This window comes from Urocitellus parryii, chromosome 2, assembly GCF_045843805.1.
Source record: "Urocitellus parryii isolate mUroPar1 chromosome 2, mUroPar1.hap1, whole genome shotgun sequence".
In the NCBI taxonomy this organism is placed as follows: domain Eukaryota; kingdom Metazoa; phylum Chordata; class Mammalia; order Rodentia; family Sciuridae; genus Urocitellus; species Urocitellus parryii.
The window spans coordinates 97016310-97037006 of record NC_135532.1 but is presented as its reverse complement, the minus strand read 5'-3'; the positions used below and the strand labels follow the sequence as shown (position 1 = coordinate 97037006).

Below are 20697 nucleotides of genomic sequence, written 5' to 3'. Positions count from 1 at the left end.
TAAGTAGCAATCCTACTTTGTAGAATTGTTGAAGGAATATTATGTGATATTACACATGTTGATGTCTCAGAATAGTACCTGGAATGCAGTTAAGTACTCAGTTAACTATTGTTTATTAACATAGCCACTTTAGTCATTGGCACTTTTCTTTTATTCTGCTTCTGTTAATAATTTTTTTTTTCTTTTTTGGTATTGGGAATTGAAACCAGGGGCGCTTAACCACTGAGCCACATTCCCAGCTAAGTTGTTTAGAACCTTGGTAAGTTGCTGAGGCAGGTCTTGGATTCTCCTGCCTCAGCCTCCTGAGTTGCTGGGATTATAGGGATATAGATGTGTGTCACCATGCCTGACTTCTTAACAATTTTCTAAGGATTTTTTTTTTATCAGTAAACGATTTAAACACAATTCTCTATAGTCAATGAAAAGAAAAAATGACATCGTCTGGTTTAAACCATTAGAAAGCTGTTTTGTTAAGGGCCACAGAAGATGCATTAAACTGCAATTTATTTAACATTAATAGAAGGAAGCCATCGTAGGAAAAATAGTGAACATTAGCTTCATGGGAAATTTGGTGATTTTTTTAGTTCCAAGAGAGCTACCTCTTTATTTTTATTTTCTTAGAAAAGAATTAACTTGTAGTTCCTGAATGCACTTTAACCAAGAGTGGAAGGGAAATGGAGAGAAGTTATCCTGAGCTGTTGGTAAAACCTGGAGGAGAGAATCTACCACGAAGGGTTCACTGTGATATCTCAACAAAGATTGCCGTTCAACCAGCTTGTCCCAGGTTGATAGAGCGGCAGAAATGACAGAATGTAGTACATTTTCCAGAGTCCCTATACTTTTCTAATGCACATGTTGGCAAGGAAACCCGGAATATAAATAAAAGTCTAGCTCGAAAGGGTTTCCTTACAGAAGGTGCCTGATGGGCTGGTTTTCAGCGCTGAAGTCTGACAGCTGGCCATTGTTTGTACACAAACCGGCAATGGGTCTCTCTGTTTTTTCTATCACTTTTATGTTGGTGATTCAGTAAAGATTTACTGGACTAAGAATCATGATTTACATAAACATGTGATATTCAGATTTCCTATAGAAAGCAAAGCAGTAAGTTCTGAATACACCATCCTGAGAGATTGGGAACTTCAAATTTAAGTTTTAAGTTTTGAAAGGTGGCTTTCTTCTAAATTATAAAAAAAAAATGATTTTGAAGCATTGTTACCAAAAAATGCTTATTCATCATCCCACACTCATTATAAAAAAAAAAAAAAAAGCAGGGGTGAGAAAGAGCAAGACAGGCCTAGAGACAGAGTAAAACCCAAGTGGGGGAAAGAAACAGAAAATCCAAGACTTCTACATACCTAGGTGAATCCCCTTTCCTCTGCAAACCCTCTTTCCATACACTTTCTAAACAATGCCTGTAGTCTGCTCTCTTTTGCTGACACCTTGCTTCAGCCACCCACTCTCCCGCTTTGGCTAACACAGCACACAGGCCACGGCTAGGAAAAAGCACCATTTAAAGGACCAACCCAATCTATGTATCAGGAAGTCATTCCAAACAAAGTCCATTTCTAAACGTGATAACATAAGGGGAAGGGGCTGCTAAGTTCAGATAATGACAGTTTTTTTTTTTTTTTTTTTTTTTTTTTTTTCTGTTTGCCAACAAATAATCATCACATTGAACAAAGCTAGGTTAGCTGCTGGTATATATAAACAGTGCCAACTGCCGCTTCTGCTTCTCAGGGCTGTCAAAAGCAATCCGAAATCAGGGCAGTTCTAAAGTGAGTGAGTCAATAAATAACACCAACAAAGGCAAATGGAAAGAAAAAAAAAAAAGTCAGCACACCTTTTTGTTGTTGTTAGGGCACGTCGTTGTTATGTCTTCATTAAGAGGAACTTGCAAAACTCGATGATTTGCTTTCTGAGTTTAAACAGACCCTGGTCTCCCAGAGACAACAGAAAAGTGAAACTTGATCCTTGACTTTTTTCTGAGACCCTGCTGGTAACACGGGCTCAAAGAGAAAGCAATGACAAAAGCGTACTTACCAATGTCACAAACTTCAACTCCTTGGCTAGCACACCTCGGTCCAGCAGGAGAGAAAGCAGAAGCAGAGAGCCAAGGCTGAGGCTCGCCACCCTGGCCATGTGGACAGGGGCAACGCTCACGTCAGACACGGTTTGCTTCTGGCAGGAGTCCGAAGGTGCTGCTCCCACTTCAAAACCCTTCAGGAGGGAAGCTATTTAATCAAAGGATTGAAAGGGGAGGAGGAGCCAAACTCATAAATAGTAAAATTTCCAGGAAGTTTTGGGCGGGGTTTGGCATGTAAATAATGTCACATAATTTTTGAATTGGAGATCAAGGTCTCCTCCATTTAAGGTAGGACCCCACGAGGTTCACTGGAGGAAATGCTCTTGCTCAAGGTCACACAGTACTTATCAGTTCTTTCTTTTCTTGTTTGCAGTTTACCTTTATTTTTTCTGTAGATGGTCTGAGGTCCCAGCTCTTGCTTTAAAAAGGGTCTGTTCTGACTTTGGAAGCCTGAGAACAGAAATTCTTAATTTTTTTGGGAATCCACAAGCAAAGGAAGAGAAATCTGGAGGGAACTGATGCGTCTGGACATGTTTGGGGTCTGTTCCCGTGCCAAACATGATGTCTGATTTTCTTAAACTCTCCTGTAGCCTAGAGGTGTTTTAAAATTGAAGAAAAGAAGTTTATGTGGGTAAATTTTAGTTCTACCTGAAGTCATAGGAGGATCACCTGTGGCATCTCAAAATTAGGATTGGATTCTGAATCTGACTCAGCTTTTAAAAAGAAACTCTGAAAACCAAACAAACCTACAACTCGGCATTGTCACTGATGGACGTTGGCCAAAAGCCTGTCCTTGGGAGAGCCACACCCTTACCTCTCCAGCCATGATCTCACTGGGGATGCTACAAAAGAAGATGATCCGGATTGATGGAACTCAGCTCTCCATTTTTCTCAGACTGTCTACCCCTTCCTAGGTTCAAACAACACTGACCCTGTACACAGATGAGATTTTGCTGGAGTTGCGGGCAGCACTGCCTGTTGTGATGTTTCCATACCAAGGGGCAGAGGGAGAACAATGGTTTTCCCACAACCTATTCCCTGGGTACATTACACTTGACCTGTGACTGGAAGTTTCTGTTGTTATGTGATCATAGGATGCTCTGGAATGTGGTGTGTGGGAGACCATGGTTCTTCAGGTATGGGGAAATAAAAGCACAGAATTAGTGTGGTACAATTAGACCTTTAAGGGTTACATCCCTCACCTGTTCAGTACCCATGGTCAATTTTTTTTCTTTCTTTCTTTCTTTTTTTTTTTTTTTTGGTATCAGGGATTGAACCAGGGGCACTCAACCACTGAGCCACATCCCCAGCCCTGTTTTGAATTTTATTTAGAGACAGGGTCTCACTGAGCTGCTTAGGGCCTTGCTTTTGCTGAGACTGGTTTTGAACTCGCAATCCTCCTGCCTCAGCTTCTGGAGCCACTGGGATTACAGTCTCCCATTGTCATTTTCAATGGGTGAGATTTTGAGGAGATGGGTGCAAGGAAAAGGAAACAAGATTGGAGAGATTGTCCAGTTCAGAGTAGACAGGCAGCTGCCACACCACTCCCTGCTGTATTCACTAGGCAACCTGAGAAAAGCTTCAGCACCTCAGTTCCCATGTATATTCCTTAAAAGGCATCAGCTGCCTGATTTGGTTGAATGGCCTATTTCTTCATTTTCAGCCTGGCTCTTTCTTCTCTTTGCTTGGCTTGCCCTTGGACTAATGCCTGAGACTATTTTAGCTCTATTCTTTGCTCTTGCTGATAACGACTGTTTCTCTAACCTACCTGTGCTATGCTGCATGTGTTGGAGACTCCTTTCTGACCTGGCCGGACTTCCTCAGTGGTACCTCCTCTAGGCACTTCTAGCCCCCCAATGAGAACAATAACAACAGTGACAAGATGTTTTCTTAAACAGAGAACCAGAAAAACATGGTTTGAATTGAACACCATTCAACTCAAATTTAATTTCAGTTGAACTAAGTGGGTGGTTTATATTTCTTTTCTATCTGAGCATCATCCTGGCTTTTACTTTGATCATCAAGTTATAAGATCATAAAGGCAGAATTCTGAAAAACCTGAACACCATGACCTTGAAAGATCCTCTACTCAGATAAATCCAGTTTAGAATCTTCTGTGGCCTCTTGAACTCATAAGTCTTTGCAAAGAATCAAGTGTCATTTGGGATAAACATATGGAAATCGTAATATCGAAAGTGACATTGAGCCAGGCATGGTGGGGCTCACCAGTAATTCTAGTGACTTGGGGAGGCGAAGGCAGGAGGACTACAAGTTTAAAGCCAGCTTCAATAATCGAGTGAGGCCCTAAGCAACTCAGCAAGACCTTGTCTCAAAATAAAAAGGGCTGGAGATGTGGCTGAGTGGTTAAATGCCCCTGGTATCAAAAACCACAACAAAAAAGTGACATTGAAAAACACTAGAATGTCTTCATATGACAGTAATTTTCCACTAGTAGAACTTACTGGCTGAATCACCTGGTTTCTTGTAGTACTTCTTTCTTCATAGGTCAAGTGCTCAAACCCTAATTAATGCAATGTTTTATGAAAATTCCATATTTGGAGCAGGTTGGGTTTTTTGGAAAGCAGACTCAGGGTGGAGCAAAGGAAGAAGATGAACTGCAGTGAAATGCTAATGACAACCTCTAGCTGATCCTGCTGGGGGTTCGGGAGATGGGGGGACTCTTTGATTGTCCTGAATTGGGGTGGGGGAGCCAGGCTGTTTCCTCCCAGCATTAGCCAAACACCGGATTCAATCTGCTGTGGTAGGGAGCACAACTAGGGTAGGGAGAAGGTGGCTATCTTTTGAAGGCAGATCTCCAAGCGTTTGCCAGCTGAAGAATGTCACACAACAACTCTCCAAATCTGGGGAGAATCAGTACTTCAGCACCTGAGAGGGCACTGGGGTGGTTTAACAGAATTTTGCCAATGAAAAAATATTTATAGGAAAAAATATGATCCATGGTAAATCAAGAGCTTTGAAAGTCCTGAGTGTGCTCGGACAGGGAGAGTCTGGGTGTGTGAGATCCATCAGTGGGTATATGGCTGCTAGCCAGGAAGAAAGGCTGTTTCCCTGTGTGGATTTCTATGGTTTGCGCAATTGTATTATTGGACTCTCAGTGCCTTGTGGACTACTGGGCACTCAGTAGTACTGATTGGCCAACCCTGGATATAAAAGCAAATTATTGTATCAGAGCCTTGTTATAATATGAGCTACTCTTAGGCAAAATTTAATAAGATGGGTTTAAAATAAGGGTTCTTCTCTCTTTTTCCTTTTTTTTTTTTTTTTTTTTTTTGTGTGTGTGTGTGTGTATGTATGTGGTACTGGGGATTGAACCCAGGGCCTTGGCAAGCACTCTACCAGTTGAGCTATATCCTCAGCCCCAAAAGTTCATCTCTTAATCCATCATTGTGTGTGTGTGTGTGTGTGTGTGTGTGTGTGTTTTCCTTTGTCTATGGCATAAAATAACCACTTTATTAATTAATATTTAGACAAATATTCCTCCACATAATAACTTACTACACCATTTAAAATAAGATGTGTAGCTGGGTATGGTAGACCCGACTTTAATTCCACCAACTCAGAAGGCTGAGGCAGAGGATTGCAAGTTCAGATCAGCCTCAGCAACTTAGTGAGACCCTGTCTCATAATAAAAAATTAAAAGGGCTGGGGATGTAGTTCAGTGGTAAAGTGCCCTTGGGTTCTTCCAAAATTGTATATACCTTAAGGGGTTCCTGGAATGGGAGAACACTTGCAAAAGTAAAGAAAGTGTTAGAATCTTTTTTTAACCTAAAAAAGTGAAGATAAAAGCTTTACAATGGAATTTTATGTTACAAGGAACTATTTTAAAGTTAAATATTATTTGGTTATAAAATGGAGCAAAGTACTAATACATGAGTGAACCTTAAAAATTTATGTCAGGTAAAGAAAACTAGTCACAAAAGATGACACATAGATTTCATTTATATTAAATGTTTAGAATAGAAAATTCTTGGGAGACAAAGTAGATTAGTCTTTGCCTAGGGCAGGGGGCAGGAGAATGGGGTGGGGGATGGCTAAAAGATACAGGGTCTATTTTTGTGCTGCTAAATATTCCCTAAAATTATGGTGATACATAACTCTGAACATACTAAAATTCATGAAACTGTACACTTTAAATGGATTTAACTATACAGCATATTCATTATATCTCAAAAATACTGTTATGAAAATGATTTAATACACAATCAATATTCTAATTTTTAATATAAAGAAGATAATAGGAATGTATCCTTAACCAAAAACATTTATTATATGTATGTTAATAATGTATATTATATTGATAAAGATCATGACTGAACAAGTTTGGAAACCACTTATCTATTAACGTATGAAAGAAAACCCTAGAATATTAACGTTACCTATTAAACAGGTAACGTGGTGCATGCCTGTAATCTCAACGGCTTGGGAGGCTGAGGCAGGAGGATTGTGAGTTCAAAACCAGCCTCAGCAATGGCAAGGTGCTAAGCAACTCAGTGAGATCTGTCTCTAAATAAAATACAAAACAGGGCTGGGGATGTGGCTCAGTGGTCGAATGTCCCTGAGTTCAATCCCCCAGTACCAAAAAAAAAAAAAAAAAAGTTACCCATTGCTACGAAACAATGGAACACAAACTCTGTGACGGAAAAGAAGGTGCATTTATTATCTCACATTTTCCCTGAGTCAGGAGTCCTGCTCAAGGTCTCTGACAAGACCACAGTGTTGGCCAGGCCTAGGTCACTTTCCAGTTCATGTGGTCCTTGTCAGAATTCAGTTCCTTGAAAGCTGTTGAATAGAGGGCATCAGTTCTGGAGTTGCTAGGTGTCCCCTGCAGGCTGCCTTCAGTTCCTTGTGCCCTGTGTCCTTCCAATATGGCTACCTAACTCATCAAAGTATGCAAGCAGAGAAGGCAGTAGAGAAACATCAGTGATCATTTTTTAGTTGTTGTTGAACTCTATCCTGTGTTAAAAATAAAAATCCTGGAAAGGTTCATAAAATACAGATTCCTATTTGGCATATTAGATTACAATGTTAGTGTTTGATTCCAGTTTAAAATATATGATTAAAGAATTGACACAGGTCAGTGCCCTACTCCTGTAATACCAGCAGCTCTGGAGGCTCAGGCAGGAGCATTGCAAGTTCAAAGTGAGCCTCAGCAACTTAGTGAGGCCCTAAACAACTCAGTGAGATCCTGACTCAAAGGGACTGGGGATGTGGTCAATGGTTAAGTGCCCCTGGGTTCAATCCCTGGTACCGAAAAGATTTGATATAAATATTTTAAATTGAAACTGTTATCACCCTTAAACAGTTTAGAGATTTTTAACTCATCATGTATAGAAATTTAATTTGAGTATTGAAATCTATTTTATTGATTAGGAAGATAGTTTATTAATCCAACACTTATTGTAATAAAATGTAATTATTCACTTTATAAAAATTTTTAAATATGCCAGTTAACATTTGCTAGAAGCAAAATAAAATTTACATGTTGATCTTAAAAAATGAAAGTAAATATACCAATTCCTGGGCTTCCCAGTTTAGAAACAAAATAAAATTTACATGTTGATATTAAAAGATGAAAAAAAAAAAAAAACAACCAATTCCTGGGCTTCCCTCTCAGAAATTCTGATTCAGTAGATTTAGGTAAGTACAGTGCCCTACCAAGATTTAATGGTACCTGAGGCAAAAGGAGAAAAATCAAAAATATCAATTCTGTCTTAACATTTTGGTTTTTCATTAATAATGGATTGTCTAACATTGATTTTTTTTAAAACATTGAATTACAATAATGTAATTACAATAATACCAAAAAGATTTGATACAAATATTTCAAATTGAAACTGTTATCACCCCAAACAGTTTGGAGATTTTTAGCTCATCATGTATAGAATGATTATCTTGATTATGGAGGATTTTTGGTCACCCCTTAAATTTTGTACCCAAAGTGAATACCTCACCCATCTCATTTTTCATTTCTAGCTGTGACTCTAAGTGGGAAGACCGAACAGAATTACCTCTTTTATCTATCTATCTATCTATCTATCTATCTATCTATCTATCTATCTATCTTTTTATTTGTAGTTGGACATAATGCCTTTATTTATTTCTTTATTTTATGTGGTGCCCAGGATTGAACCCAGCGCCCTGCACGTGCTAGGCGAGCGCTCTACCGCTGAACCACAACCCCAGCCCCTTCTTTTTTCTTTTGATATGAAATGATCCACTGGGTTTTCTCTACAAGAGAATGCAGGCTGGGTAAGGTGAGGCCAGCTTTGGCTGATGGTACTGAAAGAAACCAAGAAAGCGATGGAAAATAGGGATGGATAGGGTTCTGTATTTCTGAAATTATCATCCATGAATGAGCTGCAATTGCTCAATTACTGGTAGAAAATGTAAGGCCCTTGTGTTTTGCTATAGTCCACCTTGCATGTCATTCTAGAATATTCTATTACCTAAACTTCCAGGCTGTTTAGTGTAGCCTTACAAAATAAGTTGGTCACAATGAACAGATATTTTCATCAAAATCAGAAATTTAAAAATGTCTATTATTAGCTCCATGCTGACTCTGGCATGGGGTTACCTGATTATGGGGTACCAATCCATTATCAGAGTTTTTGAAAATGGACCTTTATGGCATCACTTATGTGTCTTTCTTTGGGTTAATTCAGAAGTTACTCAACAGAGAACTTTTTCCTTCTTCTCTGGTCTCTGTCCACCTCTTGTTTTGGTATATCTTGTATTAGAGAGATTCCATAATTTCTTGGAGTGAAAAATGCCCAGGCAATTCAAAACCCTTTAAAAAGTTCTCTTGAAGAATTTCCTGAATCATGGGACTCACCCCACACACCCCTTTCTCCTTATTTTTCTCTAGCTTCAGTAAATGAGAGGAAACATTTGACCCTTCACGTTCTGAGTCTGGCATATTTCACTTAGTATGATGGTCTTCAGTTCCATTCATTTACCAGCAAGTGCCATAATTTCATTCTTCTTTATGACTGAGTAAAACTCCATTGTGTATATGGACCACATTTTCTTTATCCATTCATCTGTTGAAGAGCATCTAGGTTGGATTCATAGCTTAGCTATTGTGAGTTGCAATGCTATACACATTGATGTGCCTATATCATGATAGTATGCTGATTGTAGTTCTTTAGGATAAAGTCTGAGGAGTGGGATAGCTGGGTCATGGGGTGGTGCCATTCCTAGGCTTTTGAGGAATTTCCGTACTGTTTTCCAAAGTGGTTGTATTCATTTGCAATCCCACCAACAATATATGAGTGCATCTTTTCCCCCACATCCTCACCAGCATTTATTATTTGTATTCTGGCTAATTGCCATTCTAACTGGAGAGAAATAAAATATCAATGTAGGTTTGATATACATTTTCCTGATTGCTAGTGATGTTGGACATTTTTTCACATATTTTTCTGGCCATTAGCATTTATTCTTTTGAGAAATATCAATTTAGTTCTTTTGCTTATTTATTGAGTTATTATTATTATTTTTTGGTGTTAAGATTTTGGGGAGAGGGAAGAGGAATAAATAAAGGGAAGAAATGCAGAATGAAACTTACCAAATTATGCTATGTACACACATGAATATATCACACTGAATTTCACCTGTATGTGTATATGTAAAACACTAATTTATTTATTTATTTATTATTATTTTTATTATCTTCAAGAGACAGTTGAGATGGGGTGGGGGTCTTGATGTTAAGGTGAAGCAGGTTAATAAGGGCCAACCATCAGCAAACTCATTCTATCTGAGCCTGATGGTACATGCTGTAAAACACTAATTTAAAAAGCAATAAATAAATAGAAGGAAGACCAGTAAAATAGAGGAAGTAGAATGGGAGGTGGGAGGAGGTGAGGGAAAGAGGAAGTACTGGGGACTGATATGAAGCAAATTATATTCCATGCATGTATGACTATGTCCGATGAACCCTGCTATTATGTATAATAATAATGCACTAATAAAAACATTGTAAAAAGAATTTCCTGAATTAAATCAGGTCTGCAAAGAAGGATTTCATTGGCTTCTCACCGCATTTAGAATAAAATCCAAATTTCCCCATAGTCTGCAAGACCCTGCTTGATCTGACTCCTACATCATCTTCAATTTATATCATATCACTCTTGCCTTGGTCACTCTATTCCAGCCACACTGACCTCCTTATTCCTCAGAAGCCACATCTGTTGCCACTTTATGCACTTTGCATTGACTGTGTCCTCTATCTGGAACACTCTTCCCTCAGATGAACTGATTCTCTAAGGCCTTCCTAGATCCATCCAGCAGCTTCCCCTACCGTCTGTATTATATGAACTTGTTTTATTTCTGGGGTAGCATTTTCCATCCTTGACATTATTTCATATATTTCTTTGTTTATTGATTATGTATCTCTTCCATTAGAATGTAAACCGCATAGAGAAAGGGCTGTTTTACTTACTGCTGTTGCCATCACATAGACCAGAACATACCACATGGTGGGGACTCAATAAGTATTTGTTAATGAATGAATAAATTTTCAGTTTGGGCACCCTTACTTACTAATCAATTACTTATCTAATATATATTACATAAAATGTGAGTGTATGGAATATACATCTACAATGTAAAATACATACATAATAATACTTTATATAAAATGTTATATATATATATATATATATATATATATATATATATATATATATATATATATATATATCCCACCATGTTTTGAGGTTTTCTTGTAATATCCCTAATCTGTTTTTCTGCTTATCCATTACCAGAAAGATGATGGGCCATCTTACCCTGGGATGATTTGCTTTGGTTAAAGAAAATCATGCCAAACTTTATCTTTTGGTTTTGAGACTTCAAAGCTTTGTGATTTTTCTAAGTCCTTTTCTCTCTGGTAATTTGACTACTAGTCTTAGGCTCCCCTAATAATTCCTGTCATTTGTTGTATGTCCTGGGAAAATTGGTCTGCTGAAGTGGAGACATTTTGAGTCCCATATTTAATCTGAAGAATTCATAGAACTTCTTCATTGTATGTGATCATATGCCTATGTTTATTTTAATAAAAAATGTTTTAAGTTACTTATGGGGTGACACAGGCCATGAAGATCTGAACCCCCAGCATATGTGTGCACACACTTGTGTGCATGGACATACACACACACACACACACACACACACACACACACACACACACTGCTGAATGCATGCCTCAAGATGATATGCCCTCGTTTTGGAACTATAATATATCATCTTCAAAAGGGAAAAATGGGACTCTTTTTTTTAAAGAGAGAGAGAGAGAGTTTTTAATATTTATTTTTTAGTTTTCGGTGGACATAACATCTTTGTTTGTGGTGCTGAGGATCGAACCTGGGCCGCATGCAAGCCAGGCAAGCGCACTACCACTTGAGCCACACCCCCCAGCCCCAAGATGGGACTCTTTGTGAGGCTTGGTGGGGAAAACTTAGTGATAAGAAAGTAGAGTTGCCCCTGTTACAACATAGTAAGGTTGAGACCTGGCTTCCTAACCCATTCAAATATAGCTATTTCATCCCATTTCATTCCCCTTTATTTTTTATTTTATTATGGCTGCTCTATCTGTAATACAGTCATAATACTGTATCATGTAGGCGACATCCGTGAGATGAAGAATGAGGAGAGTGTTTTCTTCTGGGTGGCTCATTTAATCAGTAAAGAAAACCTTTAAACTGAAAGAGATAGGAAAAAAACAAGCTGTTTTTCCTCTTCTGATATACAATACAGAACAATTCATTTCTTTTTTTTTGTCCACATTTTTTTATTGGTGCATTATAGTTGTACAAATTGGTGGGATTTGTTGTTACATATTTGTACATGCACCCAATATAACAGTTTAATTTGGCCAATAACACTCCCCACTCCCTCCCTGATTCCCACCCATTGGTCCCTTTGATTTTTAGGAGATCCACCCCCACCTTTCTTTTCCTTTTTTATCTCTAGCTTCTGCAAATGAGAGAAAACTTAGGATGCTTAACCTTCTGAGTGTGACTTATTTTGCTTAACATAATGGTCTCTGGTTCCCTCCATTCATCCATAATTTCATTTTTTTATGGCTGAATAAAACTCCATTGTGTATATACACCACATTTTCTTTATCCATTCATCCACTGATGGACATCTGGGTTTGGGGATTTCTCCCTACCAACAACCCATTCTCTGGGGACACCAACTGGGTGTCCTCTGTTCAATTCAATGCTGATGCTCTCTGTGATATCACTTTGTCCCAATAATAATAGTAATGTCATGTACATGACAGACCTATGTCAACAATAATTATAATAATATATCTTGGTTTTCCTTCATAGTTCTTAGCTCCTAAACTCTTTCCCCAAGACAGGGATTTCCCCTAGAATTTCTCCTCTCTGAAGTGAGTTATAGAAGCACTAACTGTAAGAAATTATTTGACATACTTTGTCTCATCCTAGATCACAAGACCCCCATTCCTTGCCTGGGAGGAAGGAATTCTGCACAGAGAGGCCAAGAAGAATCTGAACAGTCAGACCTTGCTGGGTTCCCCCACCCAGTCTGCTGGCATTTTAGATGTGCAATGGAGACTCCATTGAAAGCCCAAGGACAGGCTTCAGAGAGCTTCCAGATAGCTGGGGACGCATGGTACTTCCTGGAGTGGTGCAACTCAAAAGGGCACACAAGATTCATGTTCCTTACCCCATTCCTCACCCTACGCATCTCTTCATCTGATTGTTTGTAATATCTTTCATAATAAATCAGTAAACTAAGTCAGTGTGCCTCTGAATCCTGTGAGCTGCTTATACCACGTCATTGAAGTTGAAGCAGACGTTGTGGGATCCCTGGTTTATATCTAGTGGGTCAGAAGCACAGATAAAACAACTTGGGGTTGTGAATGGGACCCGAGATGAGGGGAAGTCTTGGGAGATTGAAGCCCCAATAGGGTCTGATGCTACTTGATTGCAAGTTTGCTACTGGAGAGAAATCTTCACAATTTCTTGAGGTCACAGAAATCTTCTGTGCTGTTTGCTGTGGTGTGAGAACAGAGAAAAGAAGTTTGGGTTTTTTTTCCTACTCCCTGTCAACCCATAGATAGTGTCATACTCCCACAGGTTAAGGGCTCAGTCCCATCAGACCACTCCCTTCTTCAGATGTCAATCATAAACCACAAGTTGTGACCTATACTTCTGACTGTCTGGCTATAAACCAAAGGATCCCACAACCCCTTCCCTGGGTTAAATTAATTGGCTAGAATGGCTAACAGAACTCAAGAAAATATTTTACTTACGCTTACCCATTTATTATAAAGAATATTAAAGAAGATGCAGATGAGCAGCCAGATGGAAGAGATATATACAGTGAGATGTGTGGGAATGGGTACAGAACTTCCATGTCCTCTGGGTATACCACCTCTAAGCACCTGTGTGTGTTCTGCAGCTCAGAAACTCTCCAAATTCTGTCCCCCCTCCCTTTTTTTTAAAGAGAGAGAGAGAGAGAGAGAGAGAGAGAGAGAGAGAGAATTTTTTTAATATTTATTTTGTAGTATTCGACGGACACAACATCTTTGTTTGTATGTGGTGCTGAGGATCGAACCCTGGCTGCACGCATGCCAGGCGAGCGCGCTACCGCTTGAGCCACATCCCCAGCCCCCCACCCTTTTTAAGGAGGCTTCATATAAAAAGCATGATTGATTACAGAATTGGCCATTGGTGACCAACTCAGTCTTCAGCCCTTTTCTCTTCAAAGCTGAATCTAATCACTTCAGTTTCACAGGCAACCAGCCCCCATCCTGGAGCTACTGAGGGGCTTGCCAAGAGTTGTCTCAAACAAAAGGTGCTCCTAGCACCCAGAAAATTCCAAGGGATGTAGGAGTTCTGTGTCAGACACTCCTATCATTCAGGAAATTACACAGGTCTTTAGGAGGTCTGTGTTAGAAACTGGGGTTAAAGACCAAACAGTAAAACAAAGTGTTCTCCTAGTACTCATATCTACAAGGTTTTAGGAGCTCTGGCTCAGGAACTGGGGTCAGAGGTCAAAACCACATTGCTTATCATCTCCTGATGTCCTAGCTGCTATGCCTATGATATAGCTGTAACACCAGAGCATGCCGGTGGCAACCACTAGGTGCCAAAAAAGTAGAGTGTTTCCTTCTGTTTGCTTCTAAACCTTTTTCCAGAGGCCTCCACTGTCTCCCACTCATATTTCATTGACCCAGATCAGCACACCTAACAAATCCCTGTAGGAGGGAGGACCGCTGGGACGGACATAGACCCATGAGTCATCCTCAGGATCTGACATGTGATTGTCTGGTACCAGAACAAAGGTTCTTAGCAAGGAAAAAATGTGGAATGATTCAGTGGGTTACTTATTCAGACACAGATGGTGAAGCTTCAGAGAGATACAGATTAATCTGACTTAATATATATATATAATATATATATATATAATATATATATATATATATATATATATATATATATATATATATATAATACAGATATATATGCAGTTCTTGCTGCCCTGGTTTTCAACTAGAAAAAAAAAACTTTTATTGAAATTACCAAAGACTGTACATGTATGTGTAATTCAGTAGGAATTACAGATCCTCAGTTAATTGCAATTGGGTCTAGGCTCGGCACATTTTAAAATGTTGCCCCAAGGAATTCTACAGTGCTTCAAAAGGTTGAGAACCAACCACTTACTATATGGCTGGCACTGTTTTCAATGCTTTACAGATGTTAAGACTGGCCTGATTCTCATAACAATCCTATGAGAGAGGTCTCAATTTATGATGCTTCCATTGGGGACTTTTTGGCTCTGCTATGGTGTGAAAGCAATGTGCTCTCAGTAGAACTTAGCGTTGTGATACCTGATCTTTCCCAAGCCAGTGAGGTGGGGTACAGATTCTCCTTCTCCATACGGGACAGGCAGCACATGTGATCACCAGGGTGGACCATTGATTCCCGACAGTGTGCTGTGTTGTGGGCATTTTTTCTTTTTTTTGGATACAGGTGTTCAATAAATTACATGAGGTATTGAATGATGAATTATAAAATAAGATTTCTGCTAGCTTATTTTGCCTAACTCCAGGCCAATGTGAGTGTTCTGAGCATGTTTAACATAGATGAGAATAAGCTATGATGTTCCATACGATAGGATAGGCACTTAATGATGGGTTTTTCAGGACATAACCCCATTGAAAGTTGAGAAGTAATTGTATTCCTAAATTCCATTTTATAGTTGAGGAAATTAGGGCCCAGAAAGATTAACCTGTCTAGAGTCAAGTCAAGATTCAAGCCCTGAAATCTAGTTGAAAGCCATGGTCTTAACGAGGTTCCAGGGAACAGACCAGCAACAGATTTGAGATCCTACTAGAATTCCAAGTAGGGATGCCAAGTGGCCACTGGATATGTGTTTCTGGAGTTTAGGAGATTGGAACTGACATAAATTCGGTCATCTTGGACATACAATTAACAGAGCCACATCCCCATCCCTTTATTATATTGTATTTAAATACAGGGTCTTACTGAGTTGCTTAGTGCTTCGCTGAGTTTCTGAGGCTGGCTTTGAACTTGTAATCTTCTTGCCTCAGCCTCCTGAGCCTGGGATTACAGTGTGCACCACCGCACCCAGTTCCCTGTCCCTTTTTATTTTGAGACAGGTTCTCACTAAGTTGGTGAAGCAGGCCTCCAATTTGCAATCCTCCTGCCTCAGCCTCCAGAGTTGCTGAGATTATAGATGTGTGTCACTGTGCCCAGCTTAAATAAGGTTTTAAAAATTTTAAAAGAAAAGAACTGTGGCACTCCAATATTTAGAGCTGAGAGGAGGAGGAACCTGGAAAGATGTAATGAGGAGATTGAAGGGAAACAAGAGACTGTGGTGTTACAGAAGTTGGGGGTGGAGAGGAAGAGGAAGTGGTCAACTGTTTTGAAAGTGCTGAGTGTTTGCAGAAGAAAGGACAGAGAAGTGATCACTGGATTTTGCAAGATGAGGTCGTGTGGAGACCTGTGTTTATGGAGTAGTGGAGATGAAAGTAAAATCAGAATTCACTGAGAAGGGAGTGGGAGGTGAGGGTAGAGAAGCAGCCACCACCAAGAACTTGAAAAATATAGCCATAAAGGGAGTTGAAAATGGGGAGGCAGATGGAGGTGTGAAATTCCGTGTTTCAGTATCGAGTTTCTATGATAATGCAATACAGGGTACAGAGGAAAGTCCTCGAATAAGGAGAGGATGGGATCCAGAATGCAGTGAATGGGGCTGGGGATGTGGCTCCAGCGGTAGCGCACTTGCCTGGCATGCGTGCGGCCTGGGTTCGATCCTCAGCACCACATACAAACAAAGATGTTGTGTCCACAGAATGCAGTGAAATGGTTGGCCTTGGAGAAGAGGTCATTTCAATCTATTTTAATGGAAGGGAGGGGCAAGGTAAAAGAGAAGCATCAAGTACTATTCTGAGGTCCTTCATACTCTCAGTAAAAAAAAAAAAAAAATAAGAAACAATGCCATTTGAGGAAGTGGTATCAAAGAGGTGGAGAATATTTAAACATTTCAGGACCAAGGAGTTGGAAAATATATATCCTGGCAAATAGGGAGATGAACTTTCAATGAATATGCAGTACAGTTCCCAGGCAGTTCTGGGGGCCCACTTGAGGTCTGTGCTATCTTACTGCAGCATTCCTTCATTCAGATTGCTTTATCTATTGATCTTTTTTTCTCTTTTCTTTTTTCCCCTCTTTCCACATTTTTAATCTGTGCATATATATATATATAGTTATATATATATATATATATATATATATATATAGTTATATGATATATATATAGTTATATGATGGGATTTGTTGTTAGATGTTCATACATGCCCACAATATAACACACACACACACACTCACACACACACACACACACACACACACACACATATTCATTATATCCAAGATGGTTAAGAATACATTTCCAATTTTTATATATCTTTATTTCTCTTTTTATATCTCCTTTTTAATTTATCGTTTCTAATTGTGACACTACCTAAAAAGTAATCTTGTATCATAGTTATGATATAGAGTCCATTTCTAAAAAGTCAATTTCTAACTTTAAAGCGATGTTTTACTGCTTCCACATGAAGAATAAAATTGAATTTTTTGCTTAACATATACACACAGATACAGGCACACCCACACCCACCTGTTTTTAAAATTAAAAATATCCCTTCATCCTCAGCACCAAAAATATCCCTCTAGACCTGCTTTATTAAGTCTCTAGAAACTACAAAAGAATATTGCATAGGTATTAGAATTTTTTAATTTTATTTTTTTATTCTGATTTGTTATATATGACAACAGAATGCATTACAATTCATATTACATATATAGAGCACAATTGCATATTTTTGGTTGTATACAAAGTATATTCACACCATTCGTGTCTTCATACATATACTTTGGATAATGGTGTCCATCACATTCCACCATCATTTCTAACCCCATGCCCCCTCCCTTCCCCTCCCACCCCTTTGCCCTATCTAGAGTTTGTCTATTCCTCCCATGCTCTCCCTCCCTACCCCACTATGAAGCAGCCTGATGCTGGTTGTTTTAATGAATCATAATAATAGCCATTATTTATCAGGTGGTTAGTATGTGCCCAATACTGTTAAAACATTTAATGAACTAGATTTCTTAAAGTCATGTTTGTTGAGATATAATTTATATATGGTATAATTTACCCCATTTAGTTTTATAGTTATATGGATTTTGATAACACAAATATAACAAATGACAACATATATATATATGGATATATAGTACTACTGTCAAGATACAGAATGTTACCTTGTTCTCCTTTACTTCTTTTTTTAAACAAATAGAGAACTTAATTTTAATACATTTTCATTTAACCTAATGGATTATCAACATAATTTGCAAAGACAATAATTGTTAGTAAGATATTTCATGTTCATTTTCTTTGTCCTAGTAATTCTTTGGAATCTAATGTCTATTTAACACATAGCACACCTCAATTCACACTAGACATATCTCAAAAACTCAGTGGCCTCATGTAACCAATGGCTGCCATGTTGGCTCCTTTCTCCATCCTTCACCTTTTGGTGAGACATATGCTGTAGGCTGCATGATAAGTCCCCTTGTTATGTGATTTCTTGTTGAGTTCCATCAGAAAGGGACACCAAAGAGGTGAACTTAGAATATACAAGAGTAGAGCAAGGTGTTTTATTCCTTCCTATAAGACTCTATTAGACTGTGAGTTGGTTTCTTCATGCTTTTGGTGGGAATAACTTCAGTTAGGTCACCTCCTCCTACAAGTCTTTCATAATGGCTCTCTCTTATTTCACCTCCTACCTCTCCAAGTCTACAGAAGGAAAGGTGCTTCACAAAATTTGTTAGTTATACTCAACCTTGCCCTTACCTTTATAAATACCTTATTAAGCAATTTTTACTCTAATTGATCTTTTTCATCCTTAAATCTTGAATAATGGATTTTAAATTATAAGAGAGTAAAATATACCTCACCTCATATCACAGGCAATGTATATACATATACCAGACTAATTATATATTAAAATATAACATATAAAATGCTAAAACTTTTAAAGAACATATTTGTGTAGCTTTGTGAAGAGAAATGGAAAACAAAAAAAGTGAAATAAACAAAAACCTGAAAAACTAGATGATAAAAATTTTATGTGTAAAAATTTATCAAAAAGAGTTGAAATAGACATGAATTGTATTACAGGTCATTGTTGTTTACTTTAGATATTTAGCTTGACTTGGTTTCTCCTTTGGTTGGCTTTTCCTTTATTGTAGTTCTTCCCTTTGCAGATTTTCATTATTTTTTTTTAAATTTCCTCCTCATGGAATATTTTGCCAAGAATATTCTTTAGTGCAGGCTTTCTTGTTGTAAATTCTTTTAGCTTTTATTAATCATGGAAGGGTTTTATTTCATCATCAAATTTGAAGCTTAATTTTGTTGGATATAAGATTCCTGGTTGTCATTCATTATCTTTTAGAGCTTGGTGCATGTTGTTCCAGGATCTCCTGGCTTTGAAAGTCTGGGTTGAAAAATCTCCTGAGATCTGAATTGGTCTTCCTTTATAGGTAATTTGATTTTTCTCTTTTGTGGCCTTTAAAATTCTACCCTTATTCTGTTTGCTAGGCATTTTCATTATAATGTGTCTTGATGCAAATCTGTTGTAATTTTTTACATTTGGTGTCCTATAGGCCTCTTGTATTTGATTTTCCAGTTCATTCCTCATGCTTGGGAAAATTTCTCCTATTATTTCATTGAAGAGATTGTGCATTCCTTTGGTTTGAATTTCTAAATCTTCCTCTATCCCAAATCTTAAATTTGGTCTTTTGATGGTATCCCATAATTCTTGAATATTCTGCTCATGATTTCTTACCATCTTCACTGTGAGGTCAACTTTATTTTCAAGATTGTGTACTTTGTCTTCATTGTCTGAGGTTCTGACTTCCAAGTGATCTGGTCTGTTCGTGATGCTATCTATTGAGGTTTTTTAAATAGGCTTATTGTTTGTTTCATTTTGAGGATTTCTGATTTTTTTTCAGTATCTATATCTCTTTGTTGAAGTAATCTCTTGCAACTTGTATTTGCTCTCTTATCTCTTTGTTGGAGTGATTGATTTTTGCCTGTATCTACTCACTTAGGTTGTTCTTTAATTCTCAAATCATTTTAGTTATACATATTCTGAACTCCTTCTTTGACGTCTCACCTACTTTGCTATCTATGGATTCTATTGTTTTAGTATCTTGGTTTGTTTGGGGGCACTTTCCTCCCTTGTTTTTTCATGATGTCTATGAGTCTTCCTCTCTTGCAGATCCGAGGTATGACAGCTTCTGCCCAATTGTCTTATAATGTCCCTATAGGTTACCAATACCTCACTTTTAAGGGAGAGCTCAATATTACAGCACTCAATGTACCCAACATGCAGCCTTATATCAGTTAGCTTCTATTTTTACATTTACAGTTTTGTCACTATAATAAGAAATGATGAGTTTGGTTATCTTCTACCCTATAGTTAATAGGTTTGCATAATGGTTTACAGTTTCTAATGGTAAAAAGGGGGTCTGAGGGGTTGGCGGAGATGTTTATGAGGTAGGATGTTAGAATGGAGGTATTAGATTATATGACTAGTGAGAGGGCAATCATAAGAAGTTGGATGTTAGTAGGAGAAACAAGAGATAGGCAACCCCACGCAGGACTCCCTGTTACCTCAGCAACAGGATAACTGTTAGCACCCCTAGTACAGAAACCCCTTTGTTGCAGCCAGGCCCACAGGGACCTTGATGATATCTTACCAGGTCCTTATTGTTGTCCCTTGATACAAGTGGTGATATCCCAGGTTTGTGGTGGTGGCAGCCTCAAGTCTATATGGACCCTGATGTTGGGCTGTGGAGCCACGCTTTGGTGAGTAAGGAACCCCAGTGTGGGATGGCTCTCCAAGTGTCTCTGAGTCCAGGTCAGGCCTCTCCGCCAGATCTTGGGCCGTCGGGTGGTGAGCGAGCCTCTCTAGATCTCTAGGTATTAGAATTTTTACAAATTCTGTTTTAACATCTCTGGCA

The 20697-nt window shown here is 38.4% G+C and overlaps 1 protein-coding gene across 1 annotated transcript in view; it reads right to left on the bottom strand.

Annotated features, from left to right (window-relative positions):
• Positions 1-3300, bottom strand: part of Acp3 (acid phosphatase 3) — a 50395-nt gene extending 47095 nt beyond the window's left edge. The window contains exons 1-2 of the mRNA XM_026383929.1: positions 3286-3300; positions 2041-2217 (exon numbers count right to left, since the gene is read on the bottom strand). Coding sequence (XP_026239714.1) covers positions 2041-2217; positions 3286-3300 — 192 coding nt within the window. The remainder of the gene's footprint in view (positions 1-2040; positions 2218-3285) is intronic.
• Positions 3301-20697: the final 17397 nt, after the last annotated feature.